We start from the raw sequence: 25,678 nt of genomic DNA, 5'->3' as shown, positions 1-25,678 counted from the left end.
AATTACGCTTACGTTATGTATGGAGGCCGAATCCTCCCAATCCAACTTCTAAGTCTTCAATCCCTAAACCCCTAAAAGGTTAGCAACACACTTGTAGCTTCTCTGGTGTTGCCAACATTCACGGACGGCGGTGATTGCTTACCATCAGGTGATCTGTCAGCTCGGGATCTATCACTGTATCTTGTAAGCTACTTACTTAGCATATGCCTTCTCCAGCAGGGCACTCCAGAACTCGCTCTGCTCCGAGGAGTGGAGGAAGACGAGCTTTCCACGGTAAGTGGGGAGCCGGTCGTCTATCACCACATCCACCCAACGACCGTACTGCCAGAACCTGGGGATTAACGAGAACATGCTCAGAGAAATATGAAAAATGGACTTTCTTGCTCGTTCTTCTGCGTAGAGCCCAGCGTACACCGGCGGAGGCGCGGCGAAGGTACTGAGATCAACAGAAATCAATTTAAACTTTAACTACTATGGCATACGGATCAAAATCGTACCGGAAATGGAAGACTCCAGCGTACTCCTCGTCGAAGCTCTGGTCATCTGGCACCACTTGGAAGAACAATCTGGAACATAAAGAACAGAATTTATAAAAAACAGACTAAACAACCTACTGAACTGTTCTCTTAGTACGAGTTTCGCTACGTTGAACGAAAACGAAACGAGAACGCGTTCGGCACTGTGAATGCCGGCACGAAAGAACCAACCAATCAGAGCGCCGAACGCGCTCTCGTTTCGATCTGCTTTTTTTTTTTTGTTAAATGGGCCGACATTTGGCCGCTATCTCGCCTGATGGTAAGTGATGATGAGCAAGTCTGCCCATAAGCAACCTATTCACTCGGGCCTTGAAGACACCCAGGTTATACCCATCAGGAAACACAGACTCCGGCAAGGAGTTCCACTCCCTAGCAGTTCGCACAAGGAAGCTTGAAACGAAGCGCTTCGTGCGTGTAGGTGGGATATCCACCATGAAATGGTGACGCTTCGCCGATTGTCTTGTGGTTCGATGATGGAAAGGACTAGGGGGAATCAAGTTGTGCAGTTCCCCCGCACACTCTCCGAAATGTATCCGGTAAAAAACGGAAAGGCTTGCGACCTTGCGCCTGTGTTCAAGGCTTTGAAGCCGGGCCTCCACAAGCGCATCATCATTGATGAGCTTCTTGTGATTGCACAATACTGCAGTAAGAACTTACTTCCTATGCAGCGTGAGGTTGGCGACGGCGGCGAGAAGCCAGCAGTCGCCGAGTTCTCCCTGTTGGACGTCGAACCGACTGTAGCCCTCCACGAACAGTTGCGGGTCATCGCAGATCTCCTACAAAACGAAAAACAGCATTTAACATACATAAAAATGAAGTTTTCTTCATTCTAATGTTAAAGTTACTTTTACACGCAAAACTATTGAAAAGATCTGAATCAAATTTGGCACTGGTATAGTTCGAAATGATGCATCATTGTGCTACTTCTTATTAAAGCTACTAAAACCTCTGACTGGTATTATGAGTAAAAAGGTGTAGATAGGCTATAAGCGCTCAGCATGTGGTATGTTAAAATGTGGCTAATTAGCCACATTTTACTTCAGTGTCATATTGCGCCGTCAACGTATTCATGTGTGCCGTTTTTAAAGATATAATGTTGTAGGACTTATCTACCTTTTTATTTATAATGTCATTGCACAAGTGCATGTCCATGTGTCTTATAATTAAAATGATCTAGACATAGAAATGTATACGTATTCCATTAACGGTCGCCAGTCTGTCTGCATATTAGCCTAAAGTACCTTCGAGTAACAAATTGCCTCAATTCCATGACAATTAAATTAACTACACGCTATTAACTTTAGACATGACACTCTCGATAATTGCTTTGTTCTTTTGTTATTTTTATGCAATACTATAGTGTATATTCACAATAGCATTAGATAGAAGTATAAAATGCTTATTTTTGGGGTACATTTTGTAATAAAGTGACATACATGAACCACGAAGCTATGTCTGGAGTATTATGGTAAGCGTCCATAGATCCGCATCGTACGCATCGGATCAAACGGATTAATTTTTCAGACTGCGTCCACTGTATCGGCAGAGTTCGGATTGCCGACGTGAGTATTGGATCGGATTGCCGATCCCAATTTCAATCGGTAATCGGTACGCATTGCATTATGCGGAGCAGTGGACGCAGTTGTATGAGTTTCTATAGAAGACAAACTAAAATCCGTTGCGTGCGATGCGTCCGATGCGTACGATGCGGGCCTGTAGACACTTACCTTTAAAATGACTCAAATATGGTGTCGCGTGACTACATGAAACTTGACTAGATTAGCTTAAGTTACCTTCGTTTAATGGGAGTTATTAGTCAAATGGTACTTAGGCTTAACACTTTCTATTTATTTATTTATTTAGCGCTTGTTTCACCACCTTCATATAAGTGCCCGATAAACTTATATGACAGATTGTTGTTTTTCTTTTAATTCAAAGTTATCTGATACATAGTGGCTATCCAAACATTGTGAAACAAGTCCTTAATCTATACTAATATTATAAAGCTGAAGAGTTTGTTTGTTTGTTTGTTTGTTTGAACGCGCTTATCTCCAGAACTACTGGTCCGAATTGAATAATTATTTTTGTGTTGGATAGTGCATTTATCGAGGAAGGCTATAGGCTATAAAACATTACGCTATGACCAATAGGAGCCGAGCAGAGCGGGTGAAACCGCGCGGAAGTAGCTTTTATAAATTATAAATGCGAAGGTTTCTGAGGATGTAAGGATATATTATGTTTGTTTGGTACTCCAAAAAAAATTAATGGATTTGGTTCACAGTTAAATAACACCTGTGGTACTTTCTATTCCAGGATCGGTGACGAAACCGCTAGTGGAAGTTAGTTATGCATATAAGTAGTAGAGAGCGGTAGTCTGGTTAAGAAACTCATACTTTGTTTCAAAGACACATTATTTATTGAGAGGAGGAAAATGTAAGCTTCGGCTCGGGATTTCCAATAACAATAAAACATTTATGTTTGTGTTCTCCAGCGACATAAGGTTAATTTGTTCAATTGAGCTTTCTGAGAATCGCCTTATCTGCGATGAGTATGGGTAACTACGCTGTTGATAAATATGTAACTTTCTTCTTTGCGTAATTGGAAAGATAATGTTAATCAGGACGCCCTTTTATTGTTGAAATTACTCATAAGCAAGGACTGAGCAACCAAAAAATTCCGATACCTTTCAATTGCGGTACGACGTCAAACACAAAATTTATTTTCATACCGTAATTTTGCGGTAACCGTAAATTTTAATAATAAAGGTATGAAATAGATTTTGAGAGCGCAAGTTTTTCTATTGTTCCCCCTAAGCACCCCTCAAACCGTTTTTAGTCCCTGCTCATAAGTAAATAGAGGTATTCAAAGTAGTCTATCTCGTAAAAGGCATGTAAGTCAGCAAAGTATTATTTAGTATGCAGGTAAGAAAATAAAGAATAGTTCAGTATAAAAAACAGTACCTTAGGTCGCAGCCAAGTGATTGGTCTATCCAGTCTCTCCTTGTAGTAGAGACTGCGGTCATTGGCTGGGAACTCCGGGTCCTCGAACAGTCTGCCCTCGGAGTAGCAACGAGCCCTGATCTCCTTGAAGTCCTGGTACGAAGCCGGCCCAAAGCTTGATGGACGGGTCTCACCGAGCTGGAAGCAAAATAAGTCATTAGTCATTAACTATTTGACATTTTCTAATACATATAGGTACCGTCACCCTCCCGGCTAACTGTCCTAACTACCAATTGATGTTTTTCCAGGGCAACCGTTTTTCGGTCGGGCGTTACAGTTAAATTACTGTAGATGCGTTATTTGTGGCTTGATAGCCTATCAATGAATTAAAATGGTTTTTTATATAGGTCTTGGCTTATTCTTTAATTTTGCAGTCGCCCTAAAACGTCAGTTTGTGAGATACGACAGTTAGCGGAGAGGGCGACGATACTACAGATATGGGGTTACATAAAAACCAACTTTAAACACACTACAATAAAACCTTATTTATCTTGTTTGCATAGTATTGAACACTAGGTAAAAAAAAATATCGAATTTGGTATAGTCATTTGGAAGTAATGCGCGTACTGTACTTAGAGTATGATTATTTCATCGATTTTATTATACAATTACAATTTACAAGTACTGATATGGTTACCCACCCACTGATAGGTTAGAAGTCGGTGCCATAAACTCATATCAAAATAATATAACTTAATGGTCACAAATAGCTGTTTACAATTTTGTATAGTATATTAGGTATCTCTGACATGCATTGCATGTATGCATTTTGTGACATATTATTAGGTATCTATTAAGGTTTTAATGAATAATTTTGAACTTATGGCATCAGCTTGTAACCAATCAGTGGTTGGATGAATACTTAACCTATCAGTAGGTAACTTTAGTATGATTTTGTTTTACGTTTAAAGTAATCGAAACGAGAGCGTGTTTGGCACCCTGATTGGCCGGCTCGAATAAAGCAACCAATCAGAGCGTCGAACGCACTTTCGCTTCGATGTTCGGTTCATGTTTGTTTTTTTAAGTCGGTTTTTAAAAGCTTTTTAATTTTGTAGTCAGTTAAAAGTATGTAGACGGATGTCTGATCGTAATGGGTTAATGCCGTTGACAGTCACAACACCAGAGAAGTAAATGCATTGCCAACCTTTTTAAATATAACGCACTTTTTTAAAGGTTTGATGGTCGCATCAGTTCATAAATGCTATAAAGGGAAATGTTATTATAATTACCGTCTTATCATTAAGTGCATTTCTTCAGAACCTTGTCTTTCTACATAGATGCACCCGATAGATAAAGGTAATGCAATCTCTAATGTACGATAATGGACATTAATTAACACAATATAAAGCTCACTTTAACAATATTAATAAATAATATTTTCTTTATTTTTTTATGAAATAAGCCGGTAAATGACCTGCCCAAGGACACTTGAAACACCAGAAACGTTACAAATACGTTGCCGGCCTTTTAGGGGTTACGAATTTAAGGGTTGATTTTTTTTATGGTATAGGTGGCAAACGAGCAGACGAGTCACCTGATGGTAAGCGATCAGCGCCACCCATGGACACCCGCAACACCTAACAGCTTGTTTGTTGTTTTTTTTTACTTCGGAAATTAATAACCGAACTTAATTTTTCAATACATAATTTCTGGAAGTTTTTGACTGAACTTCCACATACCTATTGTCAAAAATCCACCTTATTTTTTATTGAGATTGGTTATTTTCACCGTTTGCCGTAACGTATTTCTAGTAAGCCACAGTGTATTTTCTATTGTCTCATGCGGCGGCAATCAACGGTTCTTACACTATTGTTTACACGTGCTTATCAAAACCGTTTGTTTTATCGATTTCGTTTTCAATCTTCAAAACTAATAATGTATGAAACAGATAACTTTTTGAAGACTAGGTACCAGTAAATATATTTCGATGAGAAGATTGTAACGATTAACTTGTTTTTAATCAAAAATATTTATAAATTCGACCTTTTTAGAGTAGAATAGAATTAGAATAGATTTATTTACTTGTTCAACGAAAAATATTACTTTCAAAGGATAGAATAATCCGTAATATTCATAAGTATTGTCTAATATAATTTCTTGCTTTGCTATGGGCAATACAATTTGCCTCTGTATCTAAATATTATGTAAACCTTGTAATAAATAACCGCAACGGAAATATAAATATTGCCGAAGTACCATTTGGCAACAATAATGCTAAAGTTATAGGAATGGCGACGTCCAGTCTAAACCTAAATTCGACCTATTTGGCAAGATTCCTATTTTCTGAAGGCTTTTACTGGGAGCGGGGAAACCAAATCAATTTCCCGTAATGGGCGGCAATAAACTGGGCCACGTGGACCAGTTGTACAGTACTATTTTTGTGGCCAACTAACGCACTTTGGTCTCGCGGATAATTTCTTGGTTTGCTATGGGCAATACAATTTGCCTCTGTATCTAAATATTATGTAAACATTATAATAAATAACCGCAACGGAAATATAAATAATGCCGTAGTTTTTGAAGGTACCAGGAAAATATTAATCCACCTGCCCAGTTGCTAGACCATATTTTAATTACATTTGAATCAGATTAATAAAGAATTTTAATAAAGAACAATGTTTTATTTCATGCATAAACAGTTTCAATAAAATGCTAAATATAAATCTGGATACAAAACTAAGTTTGTATCTTCATTCTTACTGATATGAACTATTAAATCAAACATATATTATTAGCTGAACTGCTTGTTCAAAAATAGCCAAAGTCCCATACAAATTGGTCAATCTCCTTTCTGAAACACTCTGTATCTGCCTGTATTGGATACTTTCGGCCCACTTAACCACAGCAAATTAAATAATAAAATCTTGTCCGCGAGACCAAAGTGCGTTCGGCCCAGTTGGCCACTAGTAGGCATAATTAATTTTGCAACTGGTCCACGTGGCCCAGTTTATTGCCGCCCAGTTGATCACCAATTTCGTGAATCTATACTAATATTATAAAGCTGAAGAGTTTGTTTGATTGTTTGAACGCGCTAATCTCAGGAACTACTGTACCGATTTGAATAATTATTTTTGTGTTGGATAGCGCATTTATTGAGGAAGGTTATAGGCTATAAAACATCACACTATGATCAATAGGATCCGAGCAAAGCAGGTGAAACCGTGCGGAAGTAGCTAGTTTCGGATATTTTGACAAAAGGATTAATGTTTAGTACGAGTACAAAGTGAAATAACTCTTCCAGACAGTTATTAAAATATTGAAATAAATCACAAACCCAGAACAGTTGTTCACCAGTGGGCATGAACATTTTGCTGCCATTGTAACTGGCGGGCATCCTCAGCCTGTACTCCTTATGGTGGTCTACAGTCGAGAGCCTCTTCACTGGCGTCGCTTTCTTGCTGTGTACATTCGTCAATGTAACTTTAGGAGACCCAATCGCTTCTTTGGAGAAAATCATATCTTTGTTAGTCAGTGCATTACTTCGCTCTACTGCTTCAACCTTTTTGGTGATCATTACTGGTTCTTCTATGGATTTTGTTTTCGGTTCCGAGACTTTTGTGGCCCAAAAAGGTTTGTAAGAACTATTCCGTCGCACATTCGACGGTTGGTAGGTGTAATCAGAGACTTTGACTTTTCTAAAGTCTTCGAACATTCTCGTAAAGAATCCGGAAGACTCCTTGCTATTTTGTTCTGTTTTTGCCGTTTTCTTTTCTCCATCTTTTTTCTGTCTCAATATTCTTCCAGATTTAGGAGATACAATTGAGACAGATTTCTTTTTCCACGTTTCCGCAGCGGTGGTGACTATGGCAGTAGAATGAAAAGTCTTTAGATATCCGACCTCCTCCTTGCTTAACTTCACAAAGGCATCCTCTGTTATTTCGCTAGCCATGTTCGTGGTTTCGTGTTCGTACGTCGAGTTTTCGGAAGTAACTGATATGGCCACTGTGATTTACTTAAATAAGTGTTCATTAACCGGGTTTTCAGTGTTCTAGTGCAAGGCCGCTTGATTCAGAAACGATAATTAAGTACGTTGGTAATGCTTTGTTATTTATTGTTAACTATTTAATAGTAGGGCCAATTTTCCTTCAGTCTATTGCTATATTTAACCAAATGGACGCTGTTTTGTAGGAAAACGAGGAAATATTTATTCAATCGTTATCCCCCAGACCAATTAACATAAAAGGCGACTAAAACTGTTACAACAACGAATATAATCAAGTAAGTAAAATTGTTTTAAGTTAAAAGCAAAAGAAAGTAATAGTTAAATCAGTGATTAGATGTCGCGCGTCCTTGATAAGAATAACTATCGATTTCAGTGACGACTTTAGACCATTCATAAGTAGCATTCATGACTGATAGAATATTAATATTTGACCAAAATTTGATTTCAAAGTTTATAAAAACAAAGCATAATTGCCAACCAAATTCCGAATTACTTGCACAAACTTTTATTATTGCAATTTTCCAATAACTTTTTACTTTCAAAATATTTATAACACAAGCACTTGAAAAAAAAAAACTGAAGATGAACGCACAAAAATAGAACTTGACACTATGAAACTAAAGAATGAAATAAAAACGATTTCAATTACAATGCGGTGTCCACTTTACAGCAGTAATAACTGAACATATTGACTGCTGGCGTCCGACTGATAACACTGTTAAATGCTATGTCATAAGGACAAGCTTGTATGTGTGAGTGACGGAAACCTATAGAGAATTAAACAGTACTGTGTTGAAACTTTCAGGTACGTGAAGTGTTCGAAGCGAAGCTATAAAGCTGAAGCTTTTTATTTTCAACGTATTTGTTCTAGTGATGTTACGAATATTCGCACATTTTTTGATATTCGCATGGACGTCATAAAAGGTTCAGTTAAAAAAGATAAATTAATACTCATAGGTATTAATTTGTTGAATACGCATAGGTTTTAATTTGTGTGATACACAAATTGTGGGTCAGAGTCTAGGTAAGATGTATGCGTGTATTTTTATGTTTGTTTCTTAAACGCACCGACAACACAGAAGAAAATGATTGAGTGGCGCTATTGCGCTGCGTTTAAAAAAACTATTTTGATTCTGGAATCTGAGCAATAGGTTCATCTGAACCTATTACTAACAAATTGGACTAGTTTACATTATTTTACTTCTTAAAATAATGTGCTGTCTAATATAATTGCTTTTAATTAAAAAATACCTACTATGCTTATATTTTCTTTGAGGATTGTTTTGTGCCCACTACCAACCCATTATCAAAGAAACTGTATATTATTTTTTTCTCGCGAAATTAGCAACAGCAATTGCAAAGTTTCACACAAAATGCTATATTAAAGCTAATTGCAGCTTCAATAATTAGAACAGTAAAAGCCCTAACACAGGACCCTGAGGGACACCACGTCACAACTTAGGCGTGGTGTACGACCCGCCTGCTTTTATCAACTCATCGAATCTATGGTGACATAAAAGATAATTACTGTTCTGTTTGAAGTATGTATAAAAGCCTTTTAACTTAATAAGGTTCAACAAGGTATGGTTGACAGTATCGAAGGCTTAACTAGTGAACCAGAACTAGTGTAGTGGTGCGACTACTGCTACAAGCTGGGCGTAATATACAGTGTGCATATAGATTCATGTAACAGTAACGGGAAGAAAAAATAACCTTACGATAAGAGCTATAAAAGCTTTAGGTAAGTTGATTTTGTGATAAAATATCGATGTTTTATTGATAAAGTATGAAGTACATATTTGCAAAACTGAAGGTCAGTTCAGTCACTTAGTGATAATACGCATGTCAAAATATAGCAGCCCGGGTTTTTCCTGCCAGATACGAAGATGTTTTAATACAATTATTTTATTTCCAGATGCAATAAAAATGATGTCCCAGATAGACAAGTAGTTGCATGTCCAAGATACATTAATCAAAGAAGAGATAGAGGAGGGACATATTTATTGATATTTACACTTAAAACTGAACATATTATATGACAGTGTTACAATTTGCCAGTACATAGTGAATACCCATACGTATCGAATAACAATAACAAAGAATAATAACAATATTTATTATTGTCATTCCCATTTATTTATAGGGATAATTTAATGACATCAACACTGCTATTACCGTCGTACTTATATTTATTTTATTCAGCATTTCAATTCGCATTACAATTTTAATTTACGTATATTTAGAATTTGTGGTTTTCCGTACGAATTTAGCATATTATATAAGCATTTTTATTATTATTTACCGGCCATTACCGTACATAGCGTATATATATTAACAGCAGAATATTAAACCTAAACTGAAGCTTTACTAAAGAAAATTTCAATAACTATGAAGCTTAAATTAAAACTAGAATCTGTCGACAAATAAGGTTACTAAGAATGGATATTAATCAAAATAATGTATGTATTATTTTGTGTATTATAACTATATAACTAACAATGACTTATAATGTATTATACTGACTGATTGATATTGATCATGAAAGAATTCCACGTATACCAGGCACGCCGGGCGGACCGCTAATTTCAATAAACCTTAAATGAAGACGCGTACAACAATGGTGTGTTTTATAGGACCCATAAAATCAAACCATTTAGTAATTCAATTAGATGTTCCCCTTGACAACACTCGCCGTTTTACGGTCCTTATTGGTTCATAAAAAACATTTCTATTTTGAAGAAAGTTAGTGTGTGTGGTTTATTTTTAATTTGTTATGACTGTCTCAAGTTCTTCTCGTTGTTGTATGTTGAAATTGTGAACCTCATAGGTTTATTCATCAAGTAAGTTGGACTAATAATGTGATGACTAATAATTGGCTTAGTCATTTCACTTTTAGTTAATTATATTGTGACAGTCTGGGCATTTACGAGGCCTACCCAAATGTTCTTTTGGTTGATATTGTTCTTCGGATCATTCAGCAACAGCCGTTAGCTGAGCTGATTGTAAACTGACACATGTGTAATGCCATCTGAATAGGTCCACTCATACTGTTGTGGTTCTTTCCTCAAAAGACCACTACAGAACGAAGTTGCACGGTTCTCTCACATTATCCTCTATTTAATTGTCTGGACTTTAAAAGAGACTATGACCTCTGAGTTTGTTTCGGCATTTCTTCTCAGAGTTGTCAGATAGGAAATGCCGGCCTCATCTAGCTATTTGAAATATTGACGTGTAAAAGTGTTATTTTATGACCTATTTACAGAAATAAATATCATTTATCATTTAATAGACCTAAAATTTTGGCTCGATTACAGGTAATTATGGAACTCGACATCGATAGCCGCAAGAGGCTTTACACAGAGAGGAGTGGAAGGAGGGTACGAAGGCCTTTGCCCTGCAGTGGGACAATCATGGCTGAAATCTAAATCTAACAGGTAAGTAGCGTTCTTTTGAGTGTAAACAAGCTTATCAACAACCAGGTTTTAAATACTTAATAAAAAAATAATAAAATGCATTAGTTGCCCCTACCCCTCGGTTTTCCTGGGAACCTATTATTAAATTCTGACTTGATTATTATGGGACCTGGGAGGTACCCCTTCAAACAAAAAAAGAATAATCCAAATCGATACAATCATCTTCAAATAATCGGCGAACATACATAAAAACGAATTGCCGACGAATTGATATAACCCCCTCCTTTTTTTATGTCGGTTAACAAAATACAAAACTGTATACCTATTATAAAATTCTACTTTCCCTGACTGTACAGTAGTAACAAGGGAAATTAATTCATGCTCGATGCGTAAATAATAACTACTTACTTGAAATTCGATGACATCACCGCTATTCAAAACATTGGGATCAATACGGGGGCGGAAAGGTCGCTAGTCTAGACTAGGGCTCTCCCCTACGTCTGGATATTGTCTGGCGTCTCCTATCTCTAGATTTTGGATGCTTACAACACATTACTCATCTGCCATACCGTACGATTTGTTTACACGAGTAGTTTCAAAACAAAATGTGATAGATCGAGTCTTCTTTTGGAGTTATCAGTTTTGAGTTTTCAGTTGAAACTAGAAATATCCTTCCAATTATTTTACAGCGTCGAGAATATAATAGTTATTATAGTTAATTATTTATTAATTTCATTCAATATCTCTACGAAAATAAAGTGTGGAGGTGAATTAATTGATTAATGACCATGCGTGTGTGTTCATATTTTTGCTCTGACCATATGAGACTTAGGTCTGTTTGCAGCAACCATTTAAAGAGCCCTTAAGCTAGGATAGGTGACACTTATCGATTATTTTTATTCAACCTATAAGTGACACCTAATAGTACAAGTAAGGGGTTAGTTTAGGTGCTATGTCACACAAGTTACTTATAGTTTAGTGACAACAGCTATTCATCAACGGCTTCAAAAGGCTTTCAATGTTTTACAACTAGATCTACACGTGTTTTCCATTAACCCCCTGTTCAGCTTCATTTAATGAAACTAGCGATACGCGTCTCGATTCAAGTTCAATAATGACGTGATTAGATGTGTCGACATGACGTCCATGACCTATGATTGGCTGATGATGGCCAATAGAAATTGAGGAGAGAAAGAACAGTGACATCTGATATAGTCGTATGTAATTTTAAACCATTGCACTGTGAGTGTTACCATTTTTGGCTCAACAGATGGCAGCGTAAGCATAAGGTCTGTTTGTCCAATTACTGTGCCTATTAAAAAATGCCAAATGGACTCGCTCGCTAATTTTGTAGTACTAACAGATTTTTATAGTGTTAGCAGGAAAGAAAATAAACCCTAGTAGTTTACTTTTAAATCCAATTATGATCGATCGACATTGACATTGTGACTTGTGACATTCATACTCTTCAGTTGCAACACTATTGTATAGCGCCACATTGCATCCGTATTGGGTGGATTATGAATAAATTAAATGGTATTCAGTTTGGCTTAGTATTCCGTACTCTAGACGTTATTTTGACCGCTAGGACTGGAGTGGTATTATGATGACAGTAAATAATATTGAAAATTTATTGTAGTACCGGAATGGATCGCTAGAGGCGCTGTCACTATTGAGTATCTACAAATACTATTGCTCTAATCTAAACACATGGTAGAGCTTAGAGGTAAAGTAGAAGGTATTCTCTTGACAAAAACTGCCTTAAATCTAATTTATCGATGAAACAATCAACAAACTCAATGTAGAATCATTTAAATCAGCTCATAGAATTTACAGATCAGCAGATTTATAACAGAACCATGTTACGTACCAGTTCAAATGATGTTTGTATATCGTGTCTAACAGTGAGCCAACCAGTACGTACCTATTACCGTTTGTTGGTAACTTGCCAACAAACTGACCGAGCTACTGGTCTTCCTACATGAAAAACATCATCAAATTTTCCAAGAAAAGTTGGATTATAATGAAAATTATGTTTTTTGAAACCGTTAATGTTTCTTAAGATGAATAATTATTCAATTCATGCCTCGTTTACAATCTGTTTTTCTCTTTAGTGAAATCTTAAGATTACTCATTCATTTCTTATCTTTTGGACTATTTATTTTTCATGTGTGCAGTTTTCAGGGTATGGTCGGTTAGTCATTTTGTGTGACGTTGAGTTTTGCAATTGCGTAATTTGTGATTCCAACTTTTGATTATAATATTTTTTGGCTTTCTCACATAACGATAGAGGCTCATATTCATGAGCGCTGCTACCCCTCTAGCATGGCTTAAAACTAGTGTAGTTCCTCGTCAAATAGTAAAAAGCCAAAGCCGACAAAGCGGGAAAACACAATAATTAATTTAGTATTTCTCACGAAAGTTATAATATAAACTAGATTCCAACTTTTCTTTTGCGATAATAAAAAAAAAACTAGTGTTTGATTTATCATTATCTGCATTACTTCCTAGTAACAATTGCTCTCTCTAAGTTTAAACTTAGAAGTAAACCAGGTTTATCCGTCAATAAATGTTATATTTGTATGATTTGAATCCAACCGAAAACTTAACCGTCGACTCTTGACAAAGGGGCAAAGGGCTTCCAAAACCCTCCTTCCACTCCTTTCTGTTTAAAGCTTTTTGCAGAGGATAGGGAGGCCTTTGCCCTGTAGTGGGACGATCATGGCGGAAATCATCAATCAATAAAATCAAATCATCATCATTTTGACAACATATTTTATTTTCATACACCGATATCACTAGAGATATTGAGTTGTTTTGATATAGAGTTGTGTAGACAACAAAGACGTCTTGTACAACACAAGAAAACATTGCAATTTTTCCCTCGCCACAAGCAAGTCATAAAAACGTATTTTGGATTATAAAAGAGTGTTATTATTAGAAAGCTGTATTTTTTTAATAGTAATTATCGTACTCGGCGCCGTGCATGTGACTGATATATTGGGACAGACAGACACGCCGTGTTGTGTTTCTAATGATTGATGGCCGGTACTCGGTGTGTTGACGGTTGACGCATTCTCTGTTTATGTCGCTAGGGGATTTGAACTCATGTAGACGTGTGATGGCGAGGCAGAGATGAGAATTTTGGTGTTTAAGTTTACTAAGCCATTATCATCATCAGCCCAGGATCATCCATGGCTGGGTATAATCCTCCCCACTTTTCTGTCATTCAGCGTGGTTTTTCGCTACCTATATCCGTTTTGTTTACAGTGATTCTTAGGATATACATTTTTTTCCTTAGTTTTTGATGACGGGAGAGATCTTCAAATTTCGGGAGAAAGACTAGGGAGTGTGGGATTTTTACCTCACTAAAACCACCCCGGTAGCCACCTTCAGCACCGATAAGGGGCACCGAGTCCTCTAATTAGACCTGCTCCGTAGCCCCTTTGTGCACAAGCCTTTTACGTCCATCCCTAGGTTCTTAGGATATATCTAATAAACCTAACACATTTTTAGATTTTCGCATTTCTGCAGCAATTTGTGTTTGATAGTGTATTTTTTTGTTGCATAGTGTATCTAGGAAGGCTATAAAACATCACGCTATGACCAATAGGAGCCGAGTAGCGGACGAAACCGCGCTGGGAGTAGCTAGTACTAAATAGCTAGTCTTGGCTTTGCTTTTGCTTTTTTAAAAAACGTTGCACCACATTAGGATTTTCTCCTGTGTCGTGGGTGCGTTTACAAACATACAATTTCACAAACACATAACACCCAGACCCGAAACAACAATTTGTGGATCACACAGAGTCTGGCTGTAGTAGGTACGTAGTCCGTACATACGTATACTCTATTGGAATAGCATTGTATAGTTCCGTTGTTTGGTTGATTACGATGGTTCCGCAGATAGAGATACGCAAGGTCAGGCCCGTATCAATTTGACGTTCCGATCTAAATATGTTACGTCGTTATTTATACATATATGTACTTACATTTAGGTGACTACTAATTTATTTTTAATCGAGTTAACAGTCTTTATCGATACATTGGCATTACATGGTACAAAACAACAGTCATTTTCCGCTGCATGTCCCTGTATGCTTACTTGCTTAGGTCTTTAAAACTACGAAACGGATTTTAATGCGATTTTTTAAATAGATAGTGATTTAAGAATCTTTATAATATGATCACGCATACGAACCAGTATTGGGGAAACAAATACAATGTTTCTAATGCAATTCAACGAGAATCTAGACAAATAAATTGAGGAAAATGTTTGTTTTTTAATACGATCCTTAATTATTATGTTATCGGCGTACTCACGTAACTGTTTGACGAGGAACTCGATTAGTTTCAAGCCATGCTAGAGGCTCATATTCATGAGCAGCATTCCGCGACCAATCGCTGCATCGTGTGTCGAGAAGTAATCGAGTTCCTCGTCAAACAGTTACGTGAGTAAGCCGATAACATAATAATTAATTTAGTATGTCTCACGAAAGTTATAATTAAAAATACGATCCTTTTCGATAAAAATGTCGTAATAGGTATTTAAATAAACTTGTGATGTAATATCATGTCTTATCAAGTTCACTGTCAGATACGCCCTTATCAGGTAAGATAAAGCTATCTTCAAGTTAAATAAACAATATTATTATACTAAACAATAGCTTATTAAGAAATTATTTTTGTTAATCTAAGAAATCGTATGTAAAATGGCGAAATCTCGTACTTATCGGGCAAGATGCATCTTGGGTGACTGAGCTATTGGAGCAAGAGTATTGATATTGAAAGGGATTAAGTATGGTAATTACTAAGGTAATTGTTTGTTGTATGTACTAATTTATATGTCAATATAATGTATGATAACGATACTAATTATTTATTATTTTTTTAATGCAAACGATACTCGTTTTGCATTAAAAAGCAATGGCCGTCTCGAATAAACTAAGCCATAGATCGCCAAATACAGCTCTTGTCTCTTGTCTGATGGTAAACGATCACGGTGTTACAACTTCCAAGTGCGTAACAAGTTTATAATTCAGATTTTAAATCAAATCAAATTGTTTATTCGTGATTTACAGGTTATATAAAGGTCTTAGGCAAACAGTGCTCATGCTGTGATCCGCCACATATGGCGTTAAAAGACTACAACGTAGGTACTCCCTAAAGCTTCCTAATCCTAAGAACATTTGGTGAATGGTGAATCAATATTATTCAAATTAATTTCGATGTTTTACGTGAAACTAACAGGGCAACAGCCCAACACTTGTCCTTGCGTTTGGCATTCATTAGGATCGCGTGAAAAGGGGTTACGTTTTTAGAATAATAATGTAGGTACCGATTATATTATAGGTAGAACGTAGTTATGTATGTATTTTTAAATCTTTTGAAGTAGTCATCATAGCTGCAAGTTCAAAGGAGTTTTCTTTCTTTTATTCAGTGCCACTATTTTATTTTTACAATAACTATCTGTTTCATCTATTATTATGTGCAGTGTAAATTGTAGAAGAATGTGGTAATGGTTCGGAAATGCAACAACATATATTTTGAAAATGTTTTCTAGACCTAACTACCTAAAATTAATTACGTAACATAATATGTAGAGTAGTTACGGGGAAATAGGTAGATAGTATTGACCACACATCTACACTTTCCAGATGGATGAATCACCAACATACTCACCGATTTTATTACCGATCTTAATCCAAAATCTTAGGATCATTTTTGATATAAGTTTTTAAACTGACATGGTCACTAACACTAACATTAGAACTTACACGGGATATTTACCATGTTTATTAATGTCTATGAGTTTCCGATATGTGTCTTGCAAACAAGAAGTTAATGTTAAAATTTAATATCTACTTACCTAAAGATTTTTAATAGATATCTGCAGTTAAACTTACTTTCATGTCCTTCAGCTGGGTAAGAAAATTTTAATCGACTTAATCCCCAATTCAGTCATTCTGATAGACTCAGGTAGGATTAAAAATTCTGACTGAAGAGTGACAGATGGAGGAAAGGATAGACAATAGAAATAAAACTGTAACTCGAGATTGGATAGACGCAACACACGCATCAGATGATAAGCCGGCGCACTAAATTGGACAATTGCAAGCTTGGGAAGGTCAAGAGAGTTAACAAGGTGACTTCTTTCAAACGACCCGGTCGTAAATGTAGACCTGAATGAAAACTGTACGTCTAGAAATTCTAGAGGCTTATAAATTGAGCCTGAAGGGAATTTCAGTCATAAAATGTTGGTAATAAAAGTGATAATCGTGCATCATTCTGTATTTATAGAATGGTACAGTAAGACGGTATACGATGTTTATTAGAGAGAGGGATATGCAAAGAACGTGTTACTATTAGATTTACTAGGGCAAGTTCGTAGACAAAAATATCTGTGATACTTTTAAAAACAGTGATAAAACGGCTTGTAATCTACTATGTATGTAAGTCTAGAGCTTGTGATCAGTGATCACTCACTATCTACATTACATCTATGGCATAGTCAAAGCAATTCTAAAATTACAAGCAAATAATAGTCACTGGAAGCTTATATCTATTTCACAGCGTATTAGTAGAAATGTACTAAACTACGGTTACTTTAGTTTATAACGGTGGCCCCATCCTGTGAGCGTTGAAATAAATTTCGCCGCCTATTTTTGGCATCGACGCCCCCACTTGAATGGCCGCACCCATAGCATACAGTTAATAAATGAACTGACTTCTAGCGTACTCTATTGTAGATTTCCTTCCGTAGAATTAAACATACAAAATAAAAGGATGAGAACGTGTTTGTTTTGCAAATGCATAACATTATCGATATATTAGGCACCTTTTGTTTTATATATACTCTGTCTGAGTCTGAGTTTGATAAAAAGAAAGAATACACTTTTTAACAGATCATTTGTAAGAAGTTTTTTTAAGGAAGTTGGGGGCAAAAGAATAGGTTAGTGAGTCTGGTCACTTGATGGCAACGATCCGCACCAGCCATAGACTTGGAAGTAATGAACTCCATTTGAACTCGTTTAGGATTATAACAAAACATTTTGCACATAACTAACTAGTTACCGTACAATTTTAGGATATGCATGTGCATTAAAATAACAAATAGCGCGCCTTCAAATTGAGCGTTTGTCCAGTGTCGTTAGATAATGCTTCAGATAACGTATGCGCCGCTGTGCAGACGACGCGCTGGCGTCACGTAATATTTACAAGTAATTTATAAAACTTCTGGATTTCCTAAATCTGAGAAAGGACTCCGAAATAAAGACAAATTCACCAATGAGGTCTTAATAGAATTTCATATTCAAACGAACTTCGCGAATTTTAATATGTTCCCTTTTTCCTGGTGAGAAAGAGTGAGACATAGGGAAGGAAAACTAAATGTCTTTAGTGCCTGCGTCGCGCCGCGCCGACATTGGATAGTAATTCCTATATTTAAATATTTAATGATTTTTCCTCTTAGTTACATATGATATTTTTTAACATTGATCACTTTATTAATATGTTCGTAAAAATTAAATTCGCACTAAACCGCGAAACGGCATTAAATATTTTTACTTACGCGTTAATTTTATTATAGATCTGACATCAATCTTCATTTTGTAATCGATTCGAAACGATTTTTACGATCGAAATTTATAATCGATCTCAATCCGAAATCCTTTGATTTAGATCGATTTTTGACATTAGTTCTGTCAAAAACGTAAAAAGGTGAAATGAGAAATTTAAGATTAGTTATTAATTTCGGCCAGGGATTATCATATTTTAGGAATTTCAATAACTATTACATTGTTGAATTATGAGTAGAGTAAAAAGTGGGTATATTAAGCTCTGTGACCTGTAACTGACACCGAAACCAAAACCAACAAACCACCGGATATCCTACTTAAATAAAAATATTTTTTAAATCGTAACTAACCGAATCCGCCTCGGTTATGATATGATAGGCATAGATAGATAGTACCTACCTAATATAATAAAATGCGACTTATTATAGTTATTATGACTGTAAAATCCGGCATAATATAATTTCTATAACTATTTACAAGCTTTTCTGAATACAAATATTTAGATAGAAACTTTCAATCATTCACACACCTGCCTCTTGCAGGAAAAGCAGGCATCAATGAAATTACAATTTGTAACTATGTACACACGCGTTTTTAAAAAGTCAATCATCTAATGATTTCTCCGCCTTGGACGAGGTGAGAGGAAGTGTCAGACTCTTACTATTACGTATTTTATCTCTTCGAGCCGGAGTCCCGGTAACCCGCTAGGCAGTCTGCAGCTCCGGTATCCTTTGTACCTAAATTCCCGATTGATGAATAATTCTCGTAATTACTAGACGATTGCTGTGTAATACTAAATACGGCATATGCTAATTTTAAATTAGTGACGTCTGACTCAGAGCGTATAAAATGTGTATTTTACAAAAGGTGCCAATTATATCGATGATGTTATGTATTTGCAGGACTAAAATGATTTCGTCCTTTTAACTATTTAGGATTTTTTAAACTATGCATCAACGGAAGCATCAAAGCTTACAGTACCCTCAGTACGAGTTTGCTTTAAGTTGGAACGAAAGCGCTTTCGGCGTTCTGATTGGCCGGCGCGAATGAACCAACCAATCAGAACGCCGAAAGCGCTCTCGTTTCAAAGTAAAGCAAACTCGTACTAAGGGTACTGGACAGTTGGTCACCTAATAGGTAGTAAGCGATCACCGAAGCCTAACGCAAGAGAGCATTACCCATAATGTAAGTAGAAAAAACTGTGTAAATGCACCTTTATTAGCATTGCCGATAACTTAAGTAGAGGAAACTGTGTAAATGCACCTTTATTATCGTTAAAATTGAGTAGGAAATGCCCCCTTTTATCTGAGAAATGCTAGAAAGTAATAAGTGCTATTAACTATTCTAATTTCAAGTAAGTAGAGTTTGCGATCAACCAAAAGAATGACACTATTATCCGAGTAAATATCTGTGGCATGCCACTAAGCAAACATTCATTGGCGATTCGTTGGCACCAAAATATTTTGTGACGTGACTAACAAAGCAATTACTGCTATCTAGCAATTTGGAGTAACGCGTAAATATCCGTTCAAATCTCACTTTAAAAACATTAGAACAAAAACACGTAACATATAGGGTCTCTGTGCGACCATTTGCCATTGCAAAGTGTACTATTTGATTAGTAAATAGGGCTCTAAATTGCACTGGATGTGAATACGTGATTAGCACCCATAATAGTCATCGAGAAAATGATGATGAGGCTTCATTTAGTAATGTTTATGTAAAGTTTTGCCAATATCATGGAAATGTCTGAGTTTATAAGTTCCATTGAGATCAGACCATAAGGATCTAAAGCTACAGTGGCGCCAACGGACGATCACAAAACTATCATTAAATAGAAAATATTCGAATTTGTGCAAAGAATAATTCACAATAATTATGAATCTTTTATGGCAGTTTTAATTAAACGATGCTTGGAAGTTTTCCCTAGCATGAATATTCCAATGCACATAATACCTAGCGCAATTTAAATGCATAATGCTAGACGTATATGGTCTCTTGGGATACATAGCTAGCATAAGTTCATACATATCTATCCGTATACTTTCTGAATTACATAAACTGAAGAGTTAACACGTAAACCGCAAGTCGGTCCATGGTGTTCGACACTTAGCGGAGGATTTGTCTTCAACAGTTTTCTTTTGGCAGTTAATGTTTTAAACACGCTATCTCCAGAACTACGGGTCCGGTTTTGATAATAATTTTTGTTTTGGATAGTGCCTTTATCGAGCAAGGCTATAGGCTAAAACATCACAATATGCTCAATAGGAGCCTAGCAGCAGGTCAAAACGCGTGGGAGTAGCTAGTAAATTATAATTACGTGTCGTCCCTTCTATAACTAAGCGCAGTGGACCGCATCAGTCTCTAGTTTCCTATATTCTTATCACTCGCTGGTTACAATTCCATCTTTATATCCTTTGTAGTAAGGTTTAGTTTTGCTAAACGTCGAATATGTCACTGAGATGTACTAAGATGATTACGATCTTTAATTGTTTGTTTATGTTTTGAGTCCATTTTAATCGAGGCCTTTGGAAGCATTAGATTAATTTGATGTGACATACTGTGGCGCCTGTTTGTAGCTCCCGTTTCAGTTACTCAAGTATCTATTTGGAGCGCTTTTCATGTTTTATTTCGACAGAGCAGCAGATGATCGGCAATATTCCAAATGTTATCAGAAAAATATAAAAAAATCTAAGTTCTACCTACAGTTTTTAAAATACTGACTATGTGTAGTCCACGAAAAGATAACTACATCAAATATACATCAAAAGCAAATCTTAATTTTTCTGATGATAACAGTTGGAACCTTGCCGATCACCTGGTGCCACTTGGACGTCGACTTCAGGGATACCCTGTACAGTTACATAGTTGCTATAAGTTAACACGATTAGACTACCTTTTCCATGTACATTTTTAGCAACTTTGTACATAAGAATATATTTTTTCTGTTTTTCATACTTTAATGGCATCAAACATTGTTATTGATACGAATTAGCGTTGGAAATAAAACAAGTTATGCTTTGAAATATGATTCACACGTAACCGGTTTACGTTGGCACCTAATGAAATCTTAATATTAAATGTCGGGTGAATAAATCGTCAATAGCGCGTACACAAATGTTGGTGACAAACATTTGACCAAAATGTTGGATCAAGCTGTGGTAAGATCATGATCATCATCAATCGATTATAAATTGAAATATCGATTGCTTGGATTTTGGTTACAGACAAGATATCTGGATATATAAGGTGCTTTAAAAGTACCTGTCACGGCTTTAATGGGAGGTAGTTAGTGTTGTTTTGGAAGATTACAATAGGAAATATAAATTATTGATTTTGAGTATGTTTTTCTTTTCATACTAAAACATTGTTGTATGACTTGGTTATGAAAGAGCTATCTCTTTCACTGTCTCTGTTGCTATCAATGTAACACGCCTTATACGTTTGACTGGAATATTTTAAGTTTGATAACTTAATTGTTCAAGGTTTATATCTATAATAAATTAGTGTGATAATTAAAAGGAGGAAAGTTGATTATACCACAATACTATGACTATAGACCAGGCTTTATTATATAACAAAACTGCACACAATAACTATGAAAAGCAAAATTGAAAACCTTCCATTGCGGCTAGAATTATACAAACAAAACCGTTCAAAAATAATGACTAATTTATATAAAATGATACTTTACGGTACTTCCTTTGAAGGGAAGACGTTACTCATATAATTTAATACCTTTGTTACAAGAAGTAAATGAAATGCTTCATCTAAGTCAATAAACTGAGTGGGCGGTCAATTGACTGTTTTAAGGCCCACACGTTAAATAATTTGAGTGATGATAATTTCAGAGTACATGCACCTTGCGAGGTGAGCAATAGATACAAATTGAAAGATAGCCTTGTACAGAATTTGAGTGTGAGTAGGAAGAAAACTAGATTTTGTTTCTTGCTTTGCATATGCGCATTACCTACATGAATAGATTAAAAGTTTATTTACCCCGTTTTAATTTAGAAACTAATCATGTAAGATTTTATTCATGTTTTTGCTTATTATTCTAGAATAAATTATCTATAATATAAAAATAAGTCAGGTTTTTCTTCTTGACGCTATAACTCCAGAATGCATGAGCCTATTTCCACAGTTTGGAATTCGCTGGAAAGGGCTCGGGCTCCGTGAGGTTTATAGCAAAGAAAATTCAGACAAAACAGGGAAAATCTGTGGTGGGGAAACAGGGAAAATGGAGTTCGCCGGGTTTGCTAGTATGAAATAAATATTTTTAAAAACTACACATACCACTTTATAGTTCTTAATGCTCGGTAGAAACCTCTTCTGTTCGACCTCCTTCTTTTGGAACACCTCATTGATGATGTTTCCTATGGCCTGGGCGCCATATTGCATTAGCGCTTGACCTCCTTGGTTGAGTAGCTGCTTTCCCGCGCCTTGCAGCATGGCGCCAAAGTCCATGCCGCCATTTTGACCCATAGTGGTCACACTCACTCACAAACTACTCTATATAATTTTTTTACTTTCTGACACTTTGCTAAGACATTTTTGAAGTGGCTGTGTGGAAAATTAGAACAGGAATTATTTTACTGTGCTCTGTGCTTTATTTTTAATTAAAATGTCTTGTTAAAATTATTTAAATGGAGTTCTTTGTATGTAAGAAAACATATAGATAACATAATGTTTGCTTATAAAACATGAAAATATACAGTAAGCACTGTTTATAACTGACAACTCATAACAACTAAGTAACTATTTCCTGCGACAAAAATGTACTAACAATAATAATTCCTCAAGACTTATTGTAAACACTAATTACTGAGCACTAAATGTCCTATTTTCCTACTTGAATCACCACACACTTAATGATTAATACTAAAGTAAAATAACTTAATATGCACAGATGTTTAACAGAACTGAAAATATTAAATCTATTTTTTTTCTATTTCAAATGCAGTCACTAAATTCTAAAATTAAAAATCAATGGCACTGGACACAAGTCATTCATCCTAGTGTGATCACAATACTAAGTAGGAAGCAGTATGGAGGCCATAGTTTATGATTACACAGTTTTTTAAAGTGATGTCATCAGTAGAGGTGTACTAATTAAGTACTTCTGTACATTTTTCTCATGGAGTTAATTGACTATGTCTGTGGCATGGGAAATATCATAGAGCCAATATGTTTTTCAAATAAGATATTTTATAAAATGTAGTTGTTTGTTTATATCGCATTATTTTCTTTTAATGAAGCAAAAGAAAGTAGTTTGTTGGCCTGATAGCTAAGAATGGTTTTAAGTTACTTATCAAATTAATTTGAAGTAGAATAAAATTATGTGAGATAAACTAGAGCTTCATAACATGTTTTCTATTAATAATATAACTAGTCTGATTTGCATAATCACTTTAATAGACTGAATGTTTAATCCAAATAAAAAAAAGACATTCATCTGCTTGTTATTCTTAAATATTGCACATAGATATTGAAAATAATACAGCCTTCATGGAGTTTTCTTTGAGTACACCAAAGAGATTGCCGTTTCTACAAACCGGCTGCAAAAATACTACGGAATCTGGACCATAGCAAACAATAAGTAGGTCAACAGTGCACTTTCAAATACGAAAGAAAAAAATCTATGAACACATCATAATATGCTACTAGAACACAGTATTTTTTGGCCAAAGAAACTACGCATTGTTACAAAATAGGTGAGGTCATCGTTATGCCGAAGTTCACTGAAAAATCTTAAGAATCTAATAGGAATGATTAAACATTGCATCAAAATGTCGCAGAAAAATACGCTTTTTCATCAATTTCGAGAGCGAACTAGTAAACACAGAGCACAACAAAATATTCCACAACACAACACACACAAATAAATCAAATTTTACATTAAAATAATATTAGATTATGTTTTAAAATCAGAGAACAGCCGTACCCAAAACTGTCTCGGCGAAACTGACAGAAATACAACCGACTAAATAGAAGAGCTTTTTGAGAGTAGGAGATGCAATGAAGTCATGATCTCCCAAACTTAGTCGTGTAGCTAGCAAGTTATTGCCAGCGCACAGAATGACGTCACCTATTAAAACTAGCATAGCATTGATTTTCTGTTTAGTATCTACTGTTTATGTGTTTATGTTTCCGTCTTCGTAAATAAATCTTTAGAAATTTGGGAATTATAATATTTACTTTTGAGAGTGGTATAAAACCTGCAAGTGCAAGCTTACTTAAATATTTTGTCTTGTAACACTGCAACAGATGCAAAATTCAAATGACCTTGGTAAAATAAGTTCCGGTCAAGTTAATATTTATATATTTTTATTGTTAGCTTAAATTGTGTAAGTGTTTGATATATACAATAAATATAAGAATATACGTAATAATATTTTTACGTATTAATAAAAAATATATATTGCATTGCAATAATTATTTAGTACCTACTCCATGAATGATAAATCCAGGGTCGGATTAAGGAAGTCAACACGACACTAATTAGGTTTTAGGGAACAGCGAGTAAAGTTCCCTAAGAAAAGGAGGATCCTCCGACCAGGCGAGGTGATCAGCCTGGCGGGCTTTCTGCCCAACTGTTGTACGTTGGGATTTTCTATCCATGTTAATTCGCATGCAAACTTCATATGTGCGATGCAGGATATTTGTGACGTCATCCGTTGATTTGCTCGTCGATAGTCTATGTGCTACTTCTGTCATCTGTCACTTGTCACTTGTCAATGTGTCGCCACATCACTCCCCCCCAAGACCGGAGGTCGATCCTGTTGAGACGGCTGTCGATGCTTGAGATGAGCGGTGCCAGAGCCAGTGTAGAATGTCCCTAGTTCCAGTGAGTCGGAACTGTGCCGCTGAATGCCCAGTGAGTCGGGTGAGCGGTGCAGGGTGATACTCCAGTGAGTCGGAGTAGTGAAGCTCGCAGTGTCCCACGGTGAGTCGGGGAATAGATGCTGCGAGGGTAGGTGCGTAGTGGCTGGCGTCTGCGTTGACGGGAGGAAGACGTCCTCAGACCGTGTGCAGAGTGCTGTGCCTAGACGCTGATGAGGCCGTAGGGAAGAACCAGGCTGCATATCTTCGATGTAGCGTGTGGTGGTCCCTGATGAGGCCGAGGATGCTGGTAGAAAACTATAGTTTCCTTTATTTGAATTTACGCGCGCATATAGCAACTCTTTGGTAGTTTAGAGTTTTTAAGAAAGAG

At 36.1% G+C, this 25,678-nt stretch overlaps 1 protein-coding gene across 12 annotated transcripts in view; it reads right to left on the bottom strand.

Annotated features, from left to right (window-relative positions):
- LOC118276629 (calpain-B) overlaps window positions 1-25,678 on the bottom strand; it is a 71,292-nt gene that overhangs the window by 15,553 nt on the left and 30,061 nt on the right. For 3 of the 12 annotated variants that reach the window (XM_050699769.1, XM_050699765.1, XM_050699770.1), the window contains exons 1-6: window positions 7,957-8,180; window positions 6,810-7,537; window positions 3,497-3,673; window positions 1,194-1,312; window positions 498-566; window positions 197-331 (exon numbers count right to left, since the gene is read on the bottom strand). In XM_050699769.1, the coding sequence (XP_050555726.1) occupies window positions 197-331; window positions 498-566; window positions 1,194-1,312; window positions 3,497-3,673; window positions 6,810-7,424 (1,115 nt within the window). In that variant the 5' untranslated portion in view covers window positions 7,425-7,537; window positions 7,957-8,180. Of the gene's footprint in view, window positions 1-196; window positions 332-497; window positions 567-1,193; window positions 1,313-3,496; window positions 3,674-6,809; window positions 7,839-7,956; window positions 8,215-22,761; window positions 23,029-24,362; window positions 24,531-25,678 lie in introns of those variants that run through there. The other 9 variants (XM_050699773.1, XM_050699777.1, XM_050699774.1 and 6 more) reach the window with 7 other exon arrangements.

This window comes from Spodoptera frugiperda, chromosome 17 (genome assembly GCF_023101765.2).
Source record: "Spodoptera frugiperda isolate SF20-4 chromosome 17, AGI-APGP_CSIRO_Sfru_2.0, whole genome shotgun sequence".
Classification (NCBI taxonomy): domain Eukaryota; kingdom Metazoa; phylum Arthropoda; class Insecta; order Lepidoptera; family Noctuidae; genus Spodoptera; species Spodoptera frugiperda.
This window is presented reverse-complemented; position numbering and strand designations above follow the sequence as displayed.